General features: G+C 39.9%; 1 protein-coding gene and 1 long non-coding RNA gene across 7 annotated transcripts in view; one reads left to right on the plus strand and one right to left on the minus strand.

Annotated features, from left to right (window-relative positions):
• Kif16b (kinesin family member 16B) overlaps positions 1-23,153 on the plus strand; it is a 269,825-nt gene that overhangs the window by 142,285 nt on the left and 104,387 nt on the right. For all 6 annotated transcript variants that reach the window (XM_048348767.1, XM_048348768.1, XM_048348769.1 and 3 more), the window contains exons 16-17: positions 8,316-8,398; positions 9,777-9,865. In XM_048348767.1, the coding sequence (XP_048204724.1) occupies positions 8,316-8,398; positions 9,777-9,865 (172 nt within the window). The remainder of the gene's footprint in view (positions 1-8,315; positions 8,399-9,776; positions 9,866-23,153) is intronic.
• On the minus strand, positions 263-3,112 carry LOC125353234. The gene is made up of 2 exons (XR_007211292.1): positions 933-3,112; positions 263-901 (listed from the first exon to the last, which is right to left on the minus strand). It is a non-coding gene; the product is annotated as an uncharacterized LOC125353234 (long non-coding RNA).

Genomic DNA, 23,153 nt, shown 5'->3' on the forward strand with positions numbered 1-23,153 from the left:
GCTTCATGTTCTATAAGGGGCTTTGCAGTGTGTCTTGTCAGGGATTTCTTGGAGGGTTCCTATTTGGAGTTTGCTGAGCTTTGAATCCGTAGGCTTATGTTCTTCTTCAGAGTTGGGAGGTTCTTTGAAATATATTGTTTTTCTATACTGTACACTTTTCCTCTTATTCTGATAGTTAGCTATTTCAGTATTATTCCACAGATTTCTCAGGCTCTGTTTACTTAATCCCAACTATTAGCCCTCATTGATTTAAAAAAAAAAATTGCCACACTAGTTGAGATTTTTCTGGTTGTTCCCTTACTAATGAATAATAATGGACTATATTCTGAGAAAATTTAAACATACATTTAAAGGCTCTGTTCCTTATTTGGTATTTGGCAGGTAGTTTACCTGGTTGTATTTCAGTCATAAGTTACAATTAGCTTATGTGAGCTGTTGCTCCAGTTCCAGTACTGATGGAGTGTGGAGAACCTTTGCATTGCTGTTCCAAAGAGCACCAGCTATTGGCCACTCTGCAGCATCAGGACAGTCTGTCGTTTAGCTCAGCTCTCAGGATCAGTGTGCTGTTGACAATCCATTCTGCACAGGTAGTGGTGCACCCAAGACATCATAAATAATGCCATAAGATCCTTTGCTAAACATTTCCCTCACGCTAAACATTTCCTAAACATTCCCAGATGCTTTCCAGTCCCCTTCTTGGGTCTTCCCATTTTATCCTCCAGCTGAAAAATAGAGGCTTCTACTTCTTATACCTTCTACCATGTGCAGAGCTAAGGATTAAGAGTACAGAGAGTTAGAATAAAGCAACAGCCATCAGCCTCTCCTTGTTGGGCACCGCAGCTTGTCTGAGTGGAAGGAGATGTTCCCTTTTCTCATGGGTTTTCTGCTGCTGCTGCTGCTGCTGCTGATGCTGCTGATGCTGCTGTTGTTACTAGGGAATACTCTGTGCCCCATTTCCCCATGCAACTCAAACTGCAAGGCTTCTCCTCATACTCTCATTGTATACTAATAGCTGTGTTTGAGTTTCCTCCTAGATCAAGCTCAGAAGCACTGGAAGAACAAGAGAGTAAATTTATTATCTGTTTTGGTGGTACTTCACATCCTGATATTATTCAGTCCATGTGCTACAGTTTACTTTCAAGAGTCCTCAAACAATGGTTGAATGTATTATCTAGGCTAAAACTAGTTACATTCAGGGGAAGAGACTTGATGTGGGGTTTGATTGTTCAATCGGGTGCAGAACCAAAGTTGTACCCAGCTTTGAACTTCTGAAAAGGAGAAAAATTAACCTGTGTTAAATTCTGGAGTACACGAATGAATTCGTCATAATAGCATGTGGTGAAAACTGACTTGTATAGGTTGCCACCAAAATGTACAGAGGGGAAGTGCCTGGAGACTGGAAAGGGGCAGGTGAGGAGAAGAAACAATGGTAGGCCAAGGATGGGCATGACTGATGGGCACATTCATGGGATTCTGAAGTCCCGGACTGGTTACATAAATTTTCAGTACAAGGTAGAAGGGAATCATTGCTTGCCTTTCAGCAGAGTAGAAATGTTGGCCAAAAGGTGAAGAACCAAGCATTTGCTTGGTCCCCAGGGAGGATTGTATGTGATCGGGACAGAAAGGGATTGCAGGGAAGACAAGATCAGAGCTTAGGGATAAGGTAATAGAGGAATTTTGTAAAAATTTTTCAGATGGATCAATAGGCTACTGAAAACTTGGACTGCATGGGACTAGAAAGGAATAGTTGAGGTCACTGATAACAGTGAATACATAGTGTTGTTGATAGCTAAGAATGTGAGCACCTGGGGTTAATGGAAAGAACGTCACTAATAGGATGACCAAGCATTGTAATGCCTTGCTTTTCAGTACAGTAGAATCTGTCATGTTGTCATCCAGTTTGGGATTTCTAATTACTTCATATACTTGCCATGTTCCTCTAGGAAGGTCAGACCTATTCCATGCTGTACTCTTGGTTTCTCCCATGAGGTGTTTCCATAGGACAGCAGACAGTCCCTACTCACCCATGCCGTTCCCAGAGTCCCCAAATAACTGCTTGCTTGTATCTACAGGTTTCCTTGGAGGTGAATTGTAGCATTTTGTAATTTGCAAAGCTCTTTACTCAGATCATGTGCAATTCATCAAATAATTCTTAATTGATTATTTAGCCAGAAACATCAATAGCAAACATTTTTAAATCAATTTTTTGTCTTGAAAGCCTCAGAGCCTAAGTTTTTTTCTTTATGAAGAATAAACAAGACTGAAGTGATTCATCTAACGTAGGAAATTGTAAATCCATATTTTCAATGTAAATATTGAAAGGAAAGGTAACAAGGCCCAAGTAGATTTTTTTTGTAAGGTGTCAGATACATTAATCCTATTTAAAAATAATAGCTGATAATCTGATGGCATGGTTTGATGCCTGCTGAAGTATCCAGTCAAGATAGGGTATATCATGCATACCTAGGCCAAGCAATGCCACACCTTGTGTCCTGTTTTAATTCATTTGCTATTCAATGAAGTTTTCTTACCTACCACAAGCACTGTGTAGTCTTCTCCACTTGACTTCCCAAAGCCATTTTTTGAGTTAGAGAAAACTTGTTTTAATTCATTTATCTTAAATAATAAAGCCAATGTTACAAGAGTTTAAAGCCCTACAGCATATTACTTTATCTGTTTTTATGCGTTCATGTATGTTATACTAAATGAGACTGTATCCGGATCCTTGAATGGTGGTATTGCAGTTCATTTCAAGGCATTAAGGCATTATTTTAAATTGAAAAGAAAGTTACTAGAGGCAAGCAAATTCTTTTTTCCAAATCAAGCAAAGAAATAAAATCTTCAACTGAGCATGGTGGTGTAGTCCTATAATCCTAGCACTCTGGAGTCTGAGGCAAGAGAGTTAGAGAGTTAGAGACCAATCTCTGCTCCCTGGTGAGACCTCTATCTCAAAACAAACAAACTCAAACTTACTTGTCCTCTATTACCGTGCCAGTGACATTTCAGAAAATTCTATGTTCCTCTACAGAGTCTGACTTTTCCAGCTGTTTTATCTACAATGATGACCTCTCTTCTACTGAGCATATTTTAACAGTGTGTTATATACTGTCTCTCTGTGTCTTTGTGTGTATATGGGGAGACTAAGGTAATTAAGATATAAAGAAGGATCCTTCAAGTAGGGTCAGAAGGAGCCATCAACTTTTACTGCCAGGGTACCCCCGAGACTGTGTTTTGTTGGACCATGTATCTGGGAGGCATAGTTGCCTTCCTTATATATTACATCAGTGTAGCCTAGAATGGTCTCTGCAATCCACTATCCCCTCCATATTACTCAGATGGCAATGTGTAATAGAAAAAAATGAATTAAATCATTTATGTAGCAGTAGAATTAGAAAACCCCTGTGTAAATTTTGAGGAGGCAGTAATTGTCATATTACCAATGACTGTCCCTAAACTTCTTTGCTAGAAAAATGAACATTTATCTTATCCAGCTTACTCAGAATATTAAAATAAGAAAAGCCCATGTGAAACCAGCATTCAGTTACAGAGATTTAAATAAAGCTTTCCCCCACCCCCCCATTTTTAAACAAATGGCTTTTGTATTTTACAATTACAGGGCCATTTCCCCTCATTCCCCTTTAAGACTGTCTGGCATTTGTTTGTCTTCATGTATTTACAAGCTCTGAAGTAATCTCAGAAAAGTCATCCTGTAATTCAAAGAAGTTCAGATGGATTCTCAAAATTACAATTATGCATGACGGAAAAGTCCATCTGTTGTAATTAATTGCAATAGCCTTAGAGCAGAGAGTGGTCATAGTTCCAAAAAATGTAAGATCTGAGCTGGGTAACCATAGCTCATGCCTGTAATCCTTGCTACTTAAGAGGTTGAGATCTAAGGATCATAGTTCAAAGCCAGCCTAGGCAGGAAAACCCATGGGACTCTTTCTTTCCAGTTAAACACTAAAAAGCCTGTAGCTCCAATGGTAGAGCACTAACCTTAAGCAAAAAAATTCAGGGACAGGGTCAGTGCCCCGGCCTGAGTTCAAGGCCCAAGACCAACCCTTCCCCCCTTCACCCCCACCCCCCCCCCAAAAAAGAATTTAAGATTTAGAAGGAACCTTGGTAATGATCCAGTTTGGTGATTAGTAGAATTGTGGACAGGGTGAGCATTGACTTGTTCTTGACCACACCAGGGGTTCTAGGTGGGACTCATATTCCAGGTCTCATCAGGTATTTTACCCCATCTGCCATTCTCATCCATTGGTTCTTTCATTCCTTCCTTTATCCATTTCCATTTTTCTTTTATAAGCATATTCATGAGTTTCTTTTTAACAAAAACAAAACAAACCACCCCAGAAACCCCCCCCCCCACTCCAGTTGCTACCAACCAGGTCTTACTGTTCCTATCCAGACTTCTCTACAACTGGAAAAGCCATCTACACTCAGTTCATCCTTACTTCACTTCTCAACCCCCTCCATCTTATTTTCCCCCACCATCCACATAGCTGTCACCAAGCCCACCCCCTTCATATAGCTTTCTAGTCTCTTCATTATTGCCCATCTCACAGAAGTATTCTGCATCACTGCCTGTTCCTCTGAGGGCTCTTGGACATCCCCTTTGCTTTCCTTTTCCTTTGCACAGGAGGAAAATAAAAGCCAGCCTAGCATTCTTTAAACTGCTTCCTCTTAGGTCTTCTTCCCTATCACCTTCCTTTTCTCTCCTCCCTGGTGATGAGAGAGGGAGAGGGAGAGGGAGAAGGAGTGGGAGAGGGAGAGGGAGAGGAAGGGAGAGGGAGGGAGGGAGGAGGGAGGGAAAAAGAGAGACAGACAGACAGATTATATTTTCAGTGTCCTTTCATGTGTCTACATATACATGTTTATATGACCATACACCCACGTGCACACTCACACACAGATACACATTTGATATGTATGTGGATAGCTAGCTAGGGAACTCAGGCCTTTTTTTCCTACAACTGCAAACTGATGTTTTTATTCTTTAAAGGCACCTTAAATTTGTTTGGTCTAAAACCACATATGATTTCTCCCACACCACTTTCCACTGCTATGCTATCCAACCTTCATAGCCATCCTCCTCACCATCCTTCTACTATTTTATTTTCTGAATAGCTTCTAGATTGTTGTCCTACTTCGTTCCTACCCTAGCCCTGAGGAACCATTGTAGTAGCCTCCCAGCTCTTCTGTCCATATCTACTCATCTCACCTTTGGTCGTGCTTCCATCAGTTTCAAGTATGGTATTTCTGAAACAAACCCAATCCTGTTGTGCTCATACAGTGTCTTTCTCTTGCAACTATATAAGATCCAGGAAGTGTTACTGAATCTTGCAGTAGAACCCTTGACAATTTACCTCCTTTTTCTCAAATCTTATTTTCTTCAAAAATGTTTCTCATTTCCTGTGTCACAGTCATGTGTCTGTCTTCCAGGCACTTACCAATCCCTTTTCCCACTGCTAGACATTAACATAGTCACTTCCTGCAGAGACCTTCTCAAACTCCCCTTCAGTCCTTCCTCCTTTGCTTCCACAACAGGAGTTTTTTCCCCTTCAGTTGCAGCTTTGCATTCACCTAATGTTTATCTTTTAGTTTATTTATATCATTCTCTTGTTTGCTGTGTAGGCTTCATAAAGGCAAGGTATAGTCTGACATGTTCAGTGATGTATCCCTCGTGTTTAGTATTATGACTAGCACCAGGTAGGTGTTCTTTAAGTATTTGTCACATAAATGAGTGAACAACCACAACAGGCAAAAATGAAACATTTTTCTTTCTGATTCAGTGTTTGTTGAATAAAAATGAACAGCAGAGGAAAGGAAGCTATCTTTTATGAGGCCCCTTTTAAATGCCACATAGTTGACACATTACTTAGATGGAAATAATGAATTGTCATGGATAGTTTTTCTTTCTTTTCTATAACTCCTTAAAAGGGTTTTAATGCGTATTTCATGCAAATAACATAGGTGGTTAGATTATTTTCAATGATTTAATGTGACTTGAAATATGTCTCTGAAATCCTATTCTATTTTTCATTAACATATTTTAGCAATTTCCAACTTGCATGGCTGGGCATTTGATTAGCAGAGGAAAAAAAGAATTGGATTAGATATAATTAACACCTGGAATGTGATTGCCTTATTAATCTCTAATGTAACTTTAAGGGCATTACATGTACATATATTCTAAGCATGGCTCTTAATGTTTGACTTTCTGGGCAGCACATGGCTCTGATCTTAGTACTAAGAGGCATGGGAAACACCTTTCTTAATTATAGTAATGGTGCCCTTCCGTAATTGGGAAATGCACAAGTGTGATTTTATATGATGGGAGATTAGCAGAGACTGTAGAAGGGGTAGTAATCACTGTTGTTCTTCTAACTCCTAAACCTGTCTTCTTTTCAAGTTAATTCTATTTCTTCTAAATAATGAAAACTGCTAAAAACAAACCTTTTACTTGTTCCCTGTTAGGTGGCTGATTATACTGAATTTGAATCTCCCCTGAAACATCAGAACACTACATCTGCTAAACAGAGGGTAATCTGGCTGAAGCCCCATCATGTGTGTCTAGGGTTATGGTATAACCTGCAGAGTACAGGTGAAAGTGCCACCCAAGCAAGAGACTGTTGACCATAACCAACCAACACCATGTGCCTTATCCAATATCATAGTCATCACTAGCCCAGGGATTTTGCCAAGTAGTAAAACAAAGATATATTAATACTATAAGGGATGCTAGAAAGAAAACCAGAGTTTTATGTAAATGTCAGAGGACTAGTTTTCAAATTTCAACTAATATTTTTGCTTTTGCTATTGTATTATGGGACATACAGAACATATCTATGGGCTGAGTTTTGTCACTACCCCCCTGTGAGCTCTAATCAGAACTCTTTGTTGTTGTCTCCAGGTTCTCACAGACTATTTCCGCTACTTCTGTCCCATGTCGGTTCTTGCTGCTGTTTCAGATATCCTGTGTATTGAGTGGACTTGACTCTGTCCTCTGTCCCAAGCATAGCAAGCCATCCTCTTGTCCAAGGCACTACCTATTTCTTCATTTCTGCCCACCTGACATACTTTCTCTTGTTCTCTGGTTGTCCAGAACATCCAGCTTTGATCCTCATCACAAAAATCTGTTCTAAGTTATTCCAGGCTGCTTTTATCACTTCAGTGCTGGATGGTCATTCTTCATGGTTGGCTTCAGTATTTTCACAGATCAGTCATTACTTAGATATAGAGGAAACACAGGTGTCTGTCTGGAGATGTTGATGCCCAGGCATGGAAGACACCATAACCATACATGACCACAAATCTCTTTGTAACACTGTTTCTCTAAAGGATTCCAGGGATTGGACCTCAATGCCCTTCATGGCCTCTGTGCTAGTTTTGATAGGACTGTCTTTAGAAATAGACTGAATTGGGTATGTTGGGGCATTCCTATAATTTCAGCACTTGGGAAGCTGAAGGAGGATCTCCTGGGCTATATAGTGAGGTCTTATGTACAAAACACCAAAGGGTAGGCCCTGGATTCCATCTCCAACTGTGCATTATCAAAAAAAAAAAAAAGAGGGGAGGATGGGGAGGAGGAAAGGAAGATGGGTAGAAGGAGAGGAAGACTGGGAGCCGAAAAGGGAAATAATGATTTGTTTGCTTACTCAAGCTGTATTTCTCCCTCCTCCCCAAATTGTCATCCTTGAGCATTGGTCTTGAGTTCTTTACTGAATAAAGAGTCTAGTCATTTAAAAGGAGCCTTTCTTGATCCATTTATGTTTTAAAGCGACTCTTGGGGTGAGACAGCTTGTTGCCTTGAAAGGAGACATGTGCACAATTTCTTCCCCATCAGACTTGGAGGAGATTTTAGTCATAGCTACCAATACCTGCTAATTCTACCATGTTTTCTCTTGAAAGCCCTTTTCTTTGAGATTTCTACTTTTATCAACATTAATAAACATTTCCTAAATGTGTGACCATATGCTTTGCATGATATTACATCTCCTTAGAGATCTGAATTTTTCCCCTTTTGAACAATCAGAAGTCTAATTATCTGTATATTAAGTTTTAAATCTCATAATAGGTTAGATTTATCACTTCTGCCTAGGTTGTTATGAATATTGTGACACCCAGCTGTAAAAATAAGTTTTCACAGATTTAAAAATACCACACGTAAGCAGACTTTTGAGACTAAAGCTTTTCCTTATTGTTTTCAGATACACTGGAAATTATAGTTCAATTGTACAGTCTGTGCTATGCAGTTGCCAATTGACCCTACTGTTCACTGTAAATTCATTGCTGTCTTTATTTGTCCTCAGGTGCTGTGATTCTCTTGGGAAGAACAAATATGTTCCGTTTTAACCATCCAAAGGAAGCTGCCAAGCTCAGGGAGAAGAGGAAGGTGAGGGTGGGTCATTTCTAGGAGGAGGTCTTTGGTCTATTGTAAGGGGTGAGTTTGACATTTTGGAGCCCAGAACCTTCTGAGGGGAAGTTCTGTAACCTGCATTGAATCTAAGGAATTTTCTCCTGGCAAATGATTGGCTAATGAAGTAGGAAAGTAAAGCAAGTGGAGTATGGAGCTGACAGGAGAAATTGCTTTTATACCCTTCTTCTTTAATGCCCTCCCCATTAGCCCAAATGAATTAGGCATAATTTGGCACTGAATGAAGAATGACTTCCGCTTGCCAGTATCTATCTTAGGAATTTTCTTGGTTTTGGATTTGTGTTCTTTCCAAATAAGCCACAGTAAATTGGATTTTTTCACTGAGGTGTAATGCAGAGTAAAGCTGAGTTTAGTATTACTGGGAGAGAGTTGGGCATGATTAGATGGGGCCATCTAGGGGGTTCTTTAATGCTCAGTGGGAGAGGTAGGTGTAAGATCAGAAAAAGAAGGGAAGAAATAAGAGAGAGAGAGAGAGAGAGAGATCTATAACATCATGGTTGATCTTTAACTGGCAAAGGGAATAAAGACTTCACCTGTCATTTGTATGAGCCAGGACCTGTGTTCAATTTCTGCATAGATTCTACCACTGACTCTACACAGCAGCTGTGCTGCAGATAATCAAGATGAGAAACCTCCAGTAACAGGTTTTGAGGCCAACAAGTGGGGACCCCAGGCTGCAGCCCTGACCTGTAAACCCTGGGCCTTTTCCCTGTCTACCAGGTGTTCTGTATGGACTTCCCAAGGTTATTCAGATCTAAAATAGGACATAAGGACACAGCTACAAACCCCAGCTTTCTCGAGGCCATTGGTCCATTCAGGGAAGCTCCTGCCTGTTCCAGCCAAGGCCACACAAAGGGTCTTTTTGGTGTATAGTTTCAGAGACCATTCAATGGAAGCAAACTAAGTACAAAAATTGCCTTTTGTTCTCCTGTCATTTACCTCTTCACCCATATCACTCAGTAGGTGTGATGTTGAAACACTGATAACAGTTGACTTTCATCTTCTGTGCACCAAGGATGGGTAGGATGGTACCCACTTCCCCCAATTTGATTTGATGTAGCCTGGATAAGAGACCATCTGAGTTATGGAAGTCCTGTGCCAGAATTTCCCTAGTTCCAGAATGCGAGGGCCTTGTGGGCTTCACATTTAGGTCTTGGATTCAAGATGTTCTAGAGCCTGACTGTCCTGAATCTGCTGTTTCAGATAGGCCAGTTGTTATGCATGGTGACAGGAGGGAGTGTATTTCATTGTTTGTCATGAGGTAAGGCTGTGAGTCCAGACCATTGGCTTTCTCTTACCCACTAAGGTAACCACTCTGCCCTGTGTCTGCTCTTAGAGTGGCCTTCTGTCCTCCTTCAGCTTGTCCATGACTGACCTCTCGAAGTCCTGTGAGAACCTGTCGGCGGTCATGTTATACAACCCTGGGTGAGTGGACAGCAGCATTTCCTCTTGTCGTTATCCCCGTCATGGTGCTTATTGTAACAACTCCATTATAATCACTTGTAAAAATGAGACTTCTGAATGATGCCTCCTCCTTAGCACACCAGCCCTCCTTATTTTCCAAATTCTAAGCACCTGCTATATATGTACATAATTTTACTTAGTTATAATCACAACATAAATGGGATTATGTTTTCTGGTTTTTTTTTGTTTGACAACATAATGAGTATTAGCCAGGGTTGCTGCAAGCTTCATTATCATTTTCATAACTGTCTAATATTTTAAATTGGCATTTTGATTACTCAACGCATGATTCCTTTGGCTTACACACTTTTATCTCATTTTATAAATTTTAATAACATAGGCAGCCTTGATTCTTTGGGAATTCAAAAATGTAGGAAATTATAATAATCACTACTTCCAAACACAGGAAGACACAAATGAGCGTGTCTGAAATGGGTTCCGCAGTTGAGCAACCTGAGTGGTCAATCTCACTGCTTAAGTCTTTAGTTGCTTCATCCGTAAAATGATGGTAATAATGAAAATATCTTGAAAAACAAGAAACCAGGTGGATTCTTTGCAGTTTTGTGAGGTTCAATAATTAGATCTTTCCTGCTAAGGGAAACTCACATAAAACAATGAAACTAAATAAATAAAACTGATAAGTATGTCATCTTCTAGAACTGTCATTTATTTAGTAGTTACTATATACTAGGTACTGTACTGAATGCCTTGCATCTAGTTTAAGTTTAAATACCTAAAGGGAGATGAGATAGAAAAGCAGATGGCCTCCCACTGACTGTTGGGTTCGATTGTCATTCGCATTAGGTCAAAAGCTTTTTAGGTCAGAGCTCTTGTCTTATTCATTTCTATATTTCAAAGTGCCAATCACATAACCTGGTTAATTCTGAATCTTCTTGCAAACAGACCGATTCAGCATGAAATTCTAGTGAGATGCATGGGCTCTTTGGGGACATTTTAAAAAGTATTGCAACAGCAGTATGTTGAGTGAACTGTACAACTTATGGGCGGAGACAGGAGAGGGAAACTGGGAGATAGAGAAAGAAGGGGAGACATTTCCCAAGAAGAAATGTACTCATTACCCAACTCATGAACTAGTAGCCCCTCTGTAATCACCTTAATAATAATATAAAATTTAAGAAACATAATGGAACAAGACATATTACAAGAAGAAGTCATTTTTGTGGTACAGTTTGATTCCCAGGTGTCAGTGCTATTGTCTGAATAATTTCAAGGTAATGCTTAGGCTCTTTAAGCTAAAGGTGAAGGGAGGAATGCATAATGAAATGGAGAACTAACCAAAGGCAATCTGAGAATTCAAGTGAGAAACAACCTGTTTTAGACTGAATTACATTTGGCCAAGAAAAGGTTTGGAATGCTTCTGATCTTAACATGGCTCATCCTGACTTCTTTTAACATACACATTAGGTTTCCTGCAATACTTGTGCTATAAATTCAAATAAAAACTATTTAGCACTCTTCATAACCTTCGATCTCCCTGGCTTCTAGCTTCCCTCAACTTGCCACCTGCTATAGAGAATGATTACCCATGAATTAAAATATAATTGGAGAAAAATTGCCTTCTCTAATTTACAGGGAGCAGACACCTTGTGAAATTGTTAGCTTCATCAACTGGGCAAAATGAAACAGAGTTAAAGCTATTGCCATGCTGTTTATACCAGATTTTTTTTCGGGGGGGGGGGCGGGGGGAGATATTATCTGTATATATATCCGTGGCTTAAATTAAGCACCATGGAAGAAGCTGGAACAACATTGAAAGAATTACGTTTACTACTTGGACCCTTGCTAAATAGTTTTTTAACTCCAGGTAATAAGCTTCTTGGATACAAGTGCATGCTTGTTTCTAGATGGAGATATAGGGCTGAGCTTCTTCGGCAATCAGTGTGCATTTATTCAGGGTGTACTGTGTGCTGAGAGTCTGGTGTCAGCTGTAGAGCTCTTTGTGGAGAGCCTGGGAAAACAGATGAAGATAACTCAGAATGAAAGCAAGACAGCAGTGTGATTCCAGGCAGAGTACAGTGGTAGAAGTAGCCTGTTGTCAAGGATTAGGTCCAAAAGGAAGGGTACAAAGTAGAGTGCTTAGGAAGGAATTCACTACTTGTGCCCAATCCTCTTTGATAGCCATTCTGTGACTGGTGATGTAGGAAACCAGAAGCCATCTGGCTTCTAGAAGGAAGACCACATCTGTGCCTAGCTTCATAGACTCAGTGTGATAAGCCTAATACACAGGAACACATTTGTGGAGGTCAGGTATTTTTCCCTATGGTGACATCTTCCTCGGGTTAGTTTGGCTAGTTCTCTCTTTCTTTCTCTCTCTCCAATTAATGTGTACTAATTCTAAAAGGGAGTTTCATTGTGATATGTCCATACATGCATGCATATAATGCACTTTGATTATGTGATCATATTCACCATCTCTATTACTATTGCTTATTTCCCATCCCTTTTGAGATTATTATTATCATTATCATTATTATTGGACTCAGGGCCCTGGGTGCTGTTCCTGAGCTTCTTTTGCTCAAAGCTGGTGCTCTGCCACTTGAGCCATAGTGCTACTTCTGGCTATTTCTGAGTGGTTTTTTAGAGATAGGAGTCTCATAGACTTCCTGCTTGTGCTGGCTTTGAACTGTGATCCTCAGATCTCAGCCTTGAGTAGCTAGGATTACAGGTGTGAGTCATCAGCATTAGGCTGTAATTTCTGTAATTTCTGTACTGAGTATTATAACCAGAGACAGACTTTCTAGACAAGTGCTCTACCACTTGAGTTATGCCCCTAGTTGGGCATATTCTAAATGGCACATCAAGATATAGCCAATGATAAGGTGATAACAGATATCACTCTTGCCAAGAGGATGATATGGAGGGTGTGGCAAGGCTACAAGGAGCCCTAAGAGCATTTTCTTCCATAGTTGAGGACATCAATATATTCCAAGTCTGTAATAATGCCTCATTTGCAGACAAAATCAAAGAACACTAACTGAAGACCTGATCTTAGATCCACCCTCTGGGGCTCCAAAAATCACTCCTCTTAACCCTGTTGGAGAATTCTAAATTTCCCAGTGAAGTGGGTCTTGTGCTGGGCTGAGAGATATTTCCAAGTGGAAGAAGAAAGGTGGAGAGAAGATATTCCCTGTGAGGAGATTGCTTGAGTAAGCCAGATGAATACTGAAAGGAGGGAGTCATGTTGAGACTCTAGAAGAGATAGGAGGAATTCCTGTGGTGAGACCTGGCTTGAGAGAGCTCTGAAAGCCAAGCACTGGTATTTGCAGTTTGCTTTGAGAAAGTGAACAGAGCTGCTCTTTGGGGGAAATGTGCCGTTGCGTTTGGGCAGGATGCATTAGAAGAGGAAGGGAGGCTGCAGCTGACCTTCCTCAGGCCCAGGCACATATGCGACACTGAATATGTGCAGCATTTTTGTACATTCTGGTTAGCTTGCCCCAGTGTGTTCAGAATTTATGATCATGATTAAAATGCACCATCCAAAGCAACAACTGCAAATTATTTACTACATTCTATAGGTTCATTTGGTAACCAATTTCTTTATTCTTTGTTCTTTGTTGTGGTAAAATAGACTTAATAAAAAGTTCATAATCTGAACAATTCTTAAGTGTACTGTGTTGATGAGTGCATTGGTGTTACTGTACAACCATTTTCTAGAACATTTTCTTCTTACAAAATGAAAGTGTACCCATTAAATAATAGCGTCCCATTTCTTTCTTTTATCCATCCCATACTTTTGTAACCATGAATTTGACTACTTCAGGTACCTCATGTCAGTTTTTCCTGCACTGTTTTTCCTGTAGCTGAGATATTTCACTCAACACCAAGTCTTCAGTGCTCCTCCCCATTGAGGTATCAGAATTTCCTTCTTTTTTTATAGACAAATAATATTCTGTATGCTGACATCACATTTTGTCTATATATCATTTGTTGATAGACCAGGTTGTTTCTTCCCTTTGGCTACTGTGAATTATGTCACTATGAATATGGATGTACAGATAGATATCTGCTTATACCTTCAATTTCAGTGCATCTGTGGATATGCCCAAAGTAGAATTTCTGGATTATAATATGGTGATTCCACTTTTAAGTTTTCAGTGAAAACAGCCATACTGTTTTTCATAGGAAACACCAACAGGTGCACAGGGGTGTGGTTTCTTCAGAACCTTACCAATACTTGAGATTTTATTTTGATAAGTCATACATCTGATGCAATTTCTTGTTGTTATTTGTCTTCTATTTTTTCAACAATTTCCATTTTTACAAAAAAAACAACAGTTTCAAAATATAGAATATATATTTTAAAATTACCCCCAATGAATCTGGTAAGTAAATGATGACTGTCAATCCAAGGTGTATGGGTTTCCTGATAATTTCAACAGCTCACTCATAGGTTTCTTAAAACTCACCCAGTGATCTAGGAGCCCATAAAGTGTTAATAGCCAGGGAGTAGCATGGCCTCTGACCTGAAAGGGCTGATGCTCTGGTTTGTGAGTAATGGGATTATTGAAGATGCAATAGCAGAGACACTGGAAGTGAGGGTTCCAACAGAGGAGATTGTAGAAGGATCCTGGGTGAAGGTGAGCTGTGGAGATATCACAGACAGGAAGTCATGAGTACTGTCTGATTAGCTGGAACTGGAAGGGCAAAGGAAGTGATGTTGACTTTGAGTTGTGGGTTTAAATAATTGGTTAGATGGTTTGTGCTAGTCAGTCAAAATCCAAGTATAGAGGAAGACTAGGTTGTCAAGAGGCAGTGGAGATAATGAGAGCAACCTTGAATAAGTGAATCCTGTAAGTTATTATGTGTTTGAGTCCTCTGTCAGCAATCCAGTGTCTCATGGGGAAAGCAAGTATTTGTGACCTGTCATTTAAAAAATCCTGCTACTTGAATGAAAGTAGTTTCCCTGTTGAATAAAATGGATGTTCACACTCCTACTGTTTTATGTATTTGTTCATGTTGTGTTTGAAGGCCTGTCATTTGTCCTTTCCTGAGTGGGGACTTGATATTGAGACAAACTAAGGCTCCGTCACCTTGGAGTATGATTTAGTTCAAAAGGGATACACTAAATCAGGACAGTGTAGTATTATCTTTGTACATGCTAAAAATGGACCCCGATGGGTATTTTGGCATTAGAGAAAGCCAGCTCATTCAGCCCATTCCTCTGTATCTGCATCATCTCCTAGACCACCACATCTTCATGCAGTCCTGTGATTGGTCTCCTGGTTACAGCTTTTTGTGTCTTCAGGGGCTTGGTGATAAGTACAGAGTTTACAATCCTATATCCTCTATTTACCTTGTCATCTCTCCAGAACCAGTTTTAGCAATCAGGAACTTAAAGAATTGTGGGAGCATTTCCTATTCCCACAGACTGGTTACCAAGCTTTGAAGACTCTTCCCATCTTTGGCCAATTATTTTCTGGGCCTTATTCCAAAATTTGAAGTTTATACTTATTATGCCAGCTTCCCATGTTCCCCGGCCCCTAACATCTTCTGTTCCTCCTCCTCTATTAATCCCCACTTCCGGTTTTGTTGAAAGATGTGTGACTCTGAGTTTCCATCACTCTCTGCCTTTTTGCCTGTGTCCTTGAGTACCAGCCTGCTTTTCTGGTAGCAGCCATCACCCACTCCGTCCCCACATTGGCTCCACCCGGGGGCTGTCTTCCTGGCTGTCTTCCCCTTGACATCCTCACCCTCACCCTGAGCAAGTCTGCAGGTCCTTTGCCCTCTGAGAATTTTGCCACCCATCACTGTGGAAGAATGTATAGGAGAGATTTCTTTTTTGCTCTGCATGGCCTATGTGGTGGAACAGAAGCCAGTTACAGGTTGTAGCTGTTTGGCCTGCTGTGCAATTTCTGGCTTCCTTTGTGAGCAGATATCCAACCAGAACTGGGTGTTAGGGTTCATTATACCCCCTTAGGCCTTCATGATTACCCCTTCCTTTTCCCACCATCTGACCTGACCCTTCTATCCTTGTAGGGTGACATCCAGGCCCTTGCAGCTATCACCCATTACTTTGTTCTCCAATGTGACCCACCATTTTTTACCTGGAACTTGAGCCTTTGCTTTAAATGAGTCCTACACCTCTTTCACACCTCTCTTCTGGTTGATGCATCTATAAAACCATCTGTAAACCCTTCCATTGACTCATCATTACCTTCTAAACTGAGTATATGGGTCAAGTCTTCAGGAAGCCCTTTCATTTTGAGCTCAGTGCTTACTCTGTTCTTGGTCCAGTATTCTGTCCATACCTTTATCATAGCTTTTTCCAAATCCTGGATTTTTGCAGGTACATTTAATTGATGTGGCCTTCTTGAAGGTAGGGACTGTGCACTCCTTACTCATTTAAACCTTGCACATAGAACCTTGCATGTGGTGAGCACTTAAAGCAGTCATTGAGCTGGGCGAGTATAGACTAGCAGATGAGCTTCAGCACACAGGATGTGTCTACCCCTGGGCTTCAGGGTGCCTTGTCCTACAAACAGGTCTTTTGTACTTCAGAGATCTCTGTATTTCTTAGCCTCTCTCTTTGTGAGTGTTCCCTGTGTTTGGTGGTTTTCTTAATGAATGCAGATTAACATATCTCCTGATTCCTCTGGTATTGTGAAGATCTGATTATTTTTTAATGTTAGACTAAAAAAATTACTGCTTAGTATTCAGTTCCTTCCACAGCAAAAGCTCTCCTAAACAATTATAGCGGGTTTGCAAATTATTGTATCTAGTAAGATCCAAAGTAACTTCAGCAGCCAGCTTTTTTGTCTTTTTTCAACCTGCAATCTATGAATTTTCTAAGTAGTCCAAGTAGTCTTTAAAAAAAAAACAACCCTTATTCTCTATACTAGGATCTGGAGTTTTGGAAAGTACAAATCTCACTACCCAAGAACGTTTCATTCGTCAAACTGGGCACATAAAGTTGGGCATTTGTTTCTAACATAGTTTTGGAACTCATTGCTGGCCTGTGTTTCAAACTCTCTGGAAACTGATTTGTACACACACACGTGATAGTGCCAGAGAATTTTTGGATGGGCAGAGCAGCCTGGTAGCTTCCTTGGGGAGTTAGTGCCACTTTGGAGAAGTGCCCAGGTAGGGTCTTTGCCAGCAGATAATTTCCCTTCAGGGGAAACGTTTCTTCTCAGCTGGCACAGCATCTTTAAGAAGAAAGCAAGCCTACTACTCAGGCCTCCTCCACCTCACTCAGAGACTGCAAACAGGCAGCTAATTTGGCAAGATTCGAAAGCTTTCACAGCTTCTTGAAAGTGCTTGAAGCAAAATTAGATACATTCCAAGTTCATTTCAGTCTTGAAAATAAAGGAATTTTTGCTGGCAAATTAGCCTCCTCTGAGAACTAACCAGTCAGTGGTGAGCTCACTTAAACGGACGAATTTGAATAATTAAGTTCTGAAAAGTAGAAGCACCTAGGTTTCAAATGACAGATATCAGAAGTCAGGTTCAGATTTGTAGTTGGTGAGCCATCCAGGAAACTTCACGCAATGAGTGTGGCCACTTGAGCTGAAGCCTGTTTGGCAGCAGGGCCAACACGTGCCTCCGTGGTCCTCAGCAGGCCCCTAATCCTAGAGATAGCCTAAGGTTATCAGTGATTAGGGGAAGAGGAAGAGGACAAAGGAGCGATCATCAGCTTTCATGTGTTCACTGTGGGAAAATTTGAAACCACAAGCTAGCAAAAATAAAACTGTTATAGAGATTGTTATCTGTTCTAACCTGCATCTGTGTCTGTCCTATGAATCCATTTTTTTTCTCTCTCTCTCCCTCTCTGTAGCTCTATCTGCCCATGTATCTGTCTTTCTCTCTCTGCATGTCTGTCTGCCCATGAGTCTGTCTGTCTATCCCTTTCCAAGATAGTTTCACACTGGATTTGAAGATTTTTTTCACAATATATATTTACCTTTCATAACTTTTCTATAATTTTAATAGTTGTGTGATAATACATTGGTGTTCCATATCTTACTAAGCACATCTTCTTTTGGCATAGGTTGTCTTGTTTGTAGCCTCCAATCACATGCTATCTGAGTAAAGAGATTAGCTAAGTGTTTTCCACCGTAATTCCCTTAAGGGAAAAAAAAACAAAGGTGGAATTTCTAGGTGAGAGTCTATGAAAGTTTAAAGTTCTTGATGTATACTTGCAAATTTTTCTATATAGGTTTGCACATACCCCCTGTCTACTGTGAGAATACCCCCACCCCCAGGTAAGTGATCTTCCTGAATTCTTGAATGTGTCCATGCAAGCACTCCTTCCTGGATGCAGTTCTAAGCTATATTCTCAAGAAGATGTGCTATTTGCCACAGTGGTTCCTGTGAAAAAGATGTCCTAGGTTTAGGTTTCCTGTTTATTACCCTGGATTCAGCAAGTCTCCAAATTCTATACTGCCCATATACTATTCTAGAAGGCTATGTAAGGTTAAGAATGAAAGTAGAGCTCTGGAATGTGGAGCTGGAAAGACCTAGATTTCAAACAGAGTCCTGGGATTCTGATGCTTTCGGCACCAAGATTGTAGTAGGAGTTTCTTACCAGCTGACAATGCTTACACAAAAAGGAAGCAGCTTTTTTTCCTTGTTCTTCTGTATTTTTCCTGTCTCTTCCTTCTTTTCCTCCTTTCTTCCAGTTTTATTGTACTTTACTAACCTGAGAGGATAAGTGGATTACATCAGTGAGCAAGTGAGATTTGATAGGGTTACAGTCATCCCTTGTATGTGAGTCTTACTTCATTGTAGATTGCTGTAAGCTTCCAGAAAACTAAGGTAGCATTTAGTTTATCCCTGACTCATCCAGTGCTCAGCACAGTGCTGGAACGTAATTGACATGCAATACATGTGAACACAAGAGGAATACACTCCCCCACTCCTTGCAACATTGTGGAAGGAGTTTTAGAAACAGAGTTGATCATAGCTGGAGATTCAGCATGTTTCTTCCTCCTCATGATGATGAGGCATGGTCCCTCCCTGTATGTTTTTAGAGGAACATCACATTCCTTTGGAAACACAGTGTCCTGCTAATAACTATGCTATTTTCTCTTCCTCTGGTTCACTTTCTTCTGCATTGTAAATTGTCTTTTATCTTTTTTTTCTTCACTGACCTTGAGCAAGGAAGTTTTATTCACGTTGTTGGCAATATTTATGTTGCCAGTAATTTAGTAGTTATCCTGTGTTTTGGTTGATGGTTATTTACTGTGTTTGTCTCTGCTAGCTTATTTTATTGGGCTTTACCATTTTTCTACTTTAGTTCCCAGCAATGCTGGTTTCTTTAGTTTTTGGTCTCAGTTGTCTCACTTTTTTATGGCCCATTTACTAACTTTACAATTGCTATAGATTTTCTTAAATAGCTTAAGACACACAGTCTTAGAGAACTTGTGATGAAAGTAACTAAAAGAAGCATGTTTCTTCCTCCATTAGTGGAGATTAGTGTTAATTACTGAATTCACTGTTTTCTTTCTTGTCCTTGAGTATTCCACTGTGAGACACTCTTAAGTGGTAAATCCTGTATATTTGTACGTTCCCTGTTACCAAAGTAGGAAATTTGAGCTGTTCAAAGAACAAGTTATTATTTGGTTACTTCAGATTGCCTTGACTAGTAGTGGGCTGCATTTGTGCTTTTATTTCATATTTGCACAATTAAAGCTGAAATGTGAAGGTCAATTGAGCAAGAGAACCTCTTCCTAGTGAAATAAGAAATTGTTGTTATGGGCAAAGGAAGAAAACAGTAGATTTCCTTCAGGTCCTCCATGGCAGTGGTTTTCCTTTGAATTAATATGATATTCACATGATTGCATGTCCCTGTCACTTGTTAAGTCATTTGATTAAGGAAAGTATCCATTCTTGCATCCAGAGCACTTGTTCATGTGTCCTGCTCTTCATATGGCAAAATTCTCCATTATCGCTCAAATTTCAGTTTAAATATAACTTCTTCAAAGAGAATTTAACTGTCCTCAATCCAAATTTCATCTCCTTGGCTGTGACTCCTGGTATGCTTCATCTTTCCTTGTTAGCACTTTAAGTTGTTGGTAATGGAAACTGTTGACACAGGTATGAGTCCACTCATGTGTCTGCATTTGGTGGTGAGGGGAAGGATCTGGCTGTCCCACAGCTGTGCTGACTTCTAAGTAGATATTTAAGCAATCATTCTTGACTGAATATGTATAGGTTTGAATGGTTCTCCAGTCAAGCACTTTTCCCACCTCTGTTTTATCAGAGACCACAGTTCTAACTTGGAATAGCTATTTCTCAATGTAGACATCAAATGCCTTGTCAATATCCTTAACCTCTATGTCCATGACCTACTCAGGTTAATTGTCATCATTGTTGGAAATAAATGGAAATGAACCAGAGGTTCATAGAAACAAAGTAGAAAGAAGCAGAAGTGAAACAATTACTATATTCTGGGTGAATTTTAAAAGTTCAGGTAGTTTCTTTAATTACAAAATGAAATGTTTATTACAGAAAAGTAAAACACCTAGAAACAAAGTAATCATAAGTATCCATAATCCTTTCACCAAGAAATAATCATTGGCTGCATTGATAATATTTAATTATATTTAAAAGTACATATACTTTAATGTGCATTAGGTGTTATGCCAATGCATCATATAGAGTGCTTAAAAATTTGAGGTCATACCTGATATATAGTTTTGCCTTCTGCTTTTCTGTTAACATTGCATTGTGAGATTTTTCCCAGGCCATTGAACACGATTCTTCATTCTAGGCTCATTTCATAATTTACTACCTTTTGCCTAGTCATTAAGGACACTTCAAACTATTTCATTTCTTCCATATAAATTTTAGATACCACTGCAATTAATCCTCTTATATAAATCTTTGCCCACTTTGGTATTTTGTCAGCTAAATCCACACCTAGAATTCTTTATCTGATGGCAGCTGTTGCTTAAATTAAAGCAACAGGGGGAGGGACAAAGAGAGAAATGTCAAGGTGAGAAATAACAAGAAGAGGGAATGGGTTGTTGGAGAGTCCTGAAAAGAAAAAGCCTGACAGTGGAAAGCATGAGTGGGAACGGGCTGACAGGATAGAGAATGCTTGCATCCTGCCATCAGCCTCTTCGGAGATACAGAGGCACACATCTCAGGCAGTTCCTTGTGGGCAGGTTAGCATGGTGTCTTTCTCAGTATGGCTTCAAAAGTATACAAATGTGTAAACCAGACTTGAATAGCTCTTCACTCCTGTGATGTATTGTCATCACACAAGGACATAGTGCATCTTGTCTATTTGCTTCTTCAGACTTCATTCTCTGCTCCCTCTTTTCCTTTTGCCTCTCAGTGCTCATAGCTTTGCTTTTGTGAAACTAATCATTTCTTGGGCTACTAGTATAGATCTCACCAGTTTGTTTTGTTTTTTCTTTTTTTAAGAGGGATCTGCCATGTGCATCCACAATAATATGAGATTTATTTACATACCATGATGCATTTATACTATAGAATTTCATGGTACTAAACTATGATGTACAGTAATAGGTTGTGATTCAGGAGCTTGTCCCAGTTGTATGTTGTGAGGAAATGATTACTATGTAGACTTTATATGAAGCTCCCAGTCATATGTGTATATGGAGTTAAAGGTTGAAGGCTAGCACCAAGGTGGATCTATCATGGTATATCATTGTGTTTATTTTCATTGTGTTTCTCAGATTTGCTGCAGTTGATTATTCTCATCACAAAGGGATGAGGAGTAACAAAATGGGTATTTCTTAATGCAATGCAAGGTCTGTATTATTTTTACTTCCTCCTCACCAGTGTACTGAGTCAGTGGTTTTAGCCACTGTATATAGAGCACTGGCTATAGCAGCCCTGGGCTGAATGCCTACTTGTGCCCCGCAGAAGTCCTCAGGATATGTAGTTAGTCAAAGTATTGGAAGAGTTTTTGTCTTCATTGAGCCCTAGTGGAAAGGGTAACAGCCCTAATTCTCTAGACCTATAAGGATCTTGGGTGGTCTTGGCCCTTGCTCCCTTCCAAACCCAGTTCCTCCCCTACAGTTCCTCTCTTGGATTTCTCAGCTGAATAAAGTGGCAGGTAGATTGTTTGTGGGGTGTATCTTCTGGTGAGTTTAGCAGGAAAATGTACACTTTAGAATGCTGAATTATTGTAACTTCTGGGACAAAAAGTCTCTATGTTTGTTGTTGTTGTTGTAGTTGTTGTTGAGGAGCTGAGAGGGAATTCCAGGGTAAATGTAAGAATGGAGGAAGAGCTAGGAGAAATGGGCTCCTCTCCTAGCTCATCTAAAGATGAAGTTATCTTGAACTTTTCTCCAATATTCTTTGGGTTCCAGTCTCCTGGCCTGGGAAGGAAGAGGGAGTGGCCAGGATGTATAGTATGCACTGAATGGAAGCTATGTTCCTTGTAGTCTCTATCTTGTTTGAACAATGTTGTTCTTGGGGCTTGACCAGGAATATCTCCATGTTTAACATCTGTGGTCCTGGCTGACCATCTTTATCGCAGCAAATTATGCCATTATTTGGAGAAATAGACTGGGGAGAAATGAATTGAAATACTGTTATCCAATTTCTTTTTGAAAGTAATAATTATTTCTTTGGGCATTTTCCAAATTTGATTTATAAAAGACTGAAAACTGGCTCTTTGGAGTCTTAGTGAGTGCCTAGGGATTTGGAAGTTAATTGGAAAACCATACCCAGAGTGTTGTAGTCTAGAATGCTATAACCTCTGAGTTTTCCTTAAGAGGAGTTCAGTATCACAACTTACAAGATGAAATCGTGTTGGGAGATTTCTTCCCTTGTGAGGTTTCCCCTCCTTTATGTCTATCTTGTACACTCTCCTCAAAGAACCTTTATTAAACACTACATTGTTGATTAATTTGTGACTTGGAGAAGAAACTGAGAGTAAAGGGTGACTGGGGTAGAAATTCTTATTCTTGCTATAACAGAGCTATTCTTAGCTTTCCTGTGAAAGTTTTCGTGAGAGCTGATGTCCAAAGGAAAGACCACAAGACCTTTCCAGGAAGAGCCAGCAACTGGATAAATGGCTCATGCTTCCTTTCATCAATTCCCTGAATCTTCCCTGGGCATCTGTTTTCCACTTGGCCTGGCAAGTACATTTCACAGAGAGATGGGAACCTTTTATTTGCCATAAACAATTTGAATACTTGGAACATCACTATGGGCCATACAAAATTGTCAATACATGCAGATGGGCTCCAGACATCTCTCGAGATACATTATGTTTCTGGCCCATCATGACCCAAATGATTTGCAGGCC

Source organism: Perognathus longimembris, chromosome 6 (assembly GCF_023159225.1).
Source record: "Perognathus longimembris pacificus isolate PPM17 chromosome 6, ASM2315922v1, whole genome shotgun sequence".
NCBI classification, from domain to species: Eukaryota; Metazoa; Chordata; class Mammalia; order Rodentia; family Heteromyidae; genus Perognathus; species Perognathus longimembris.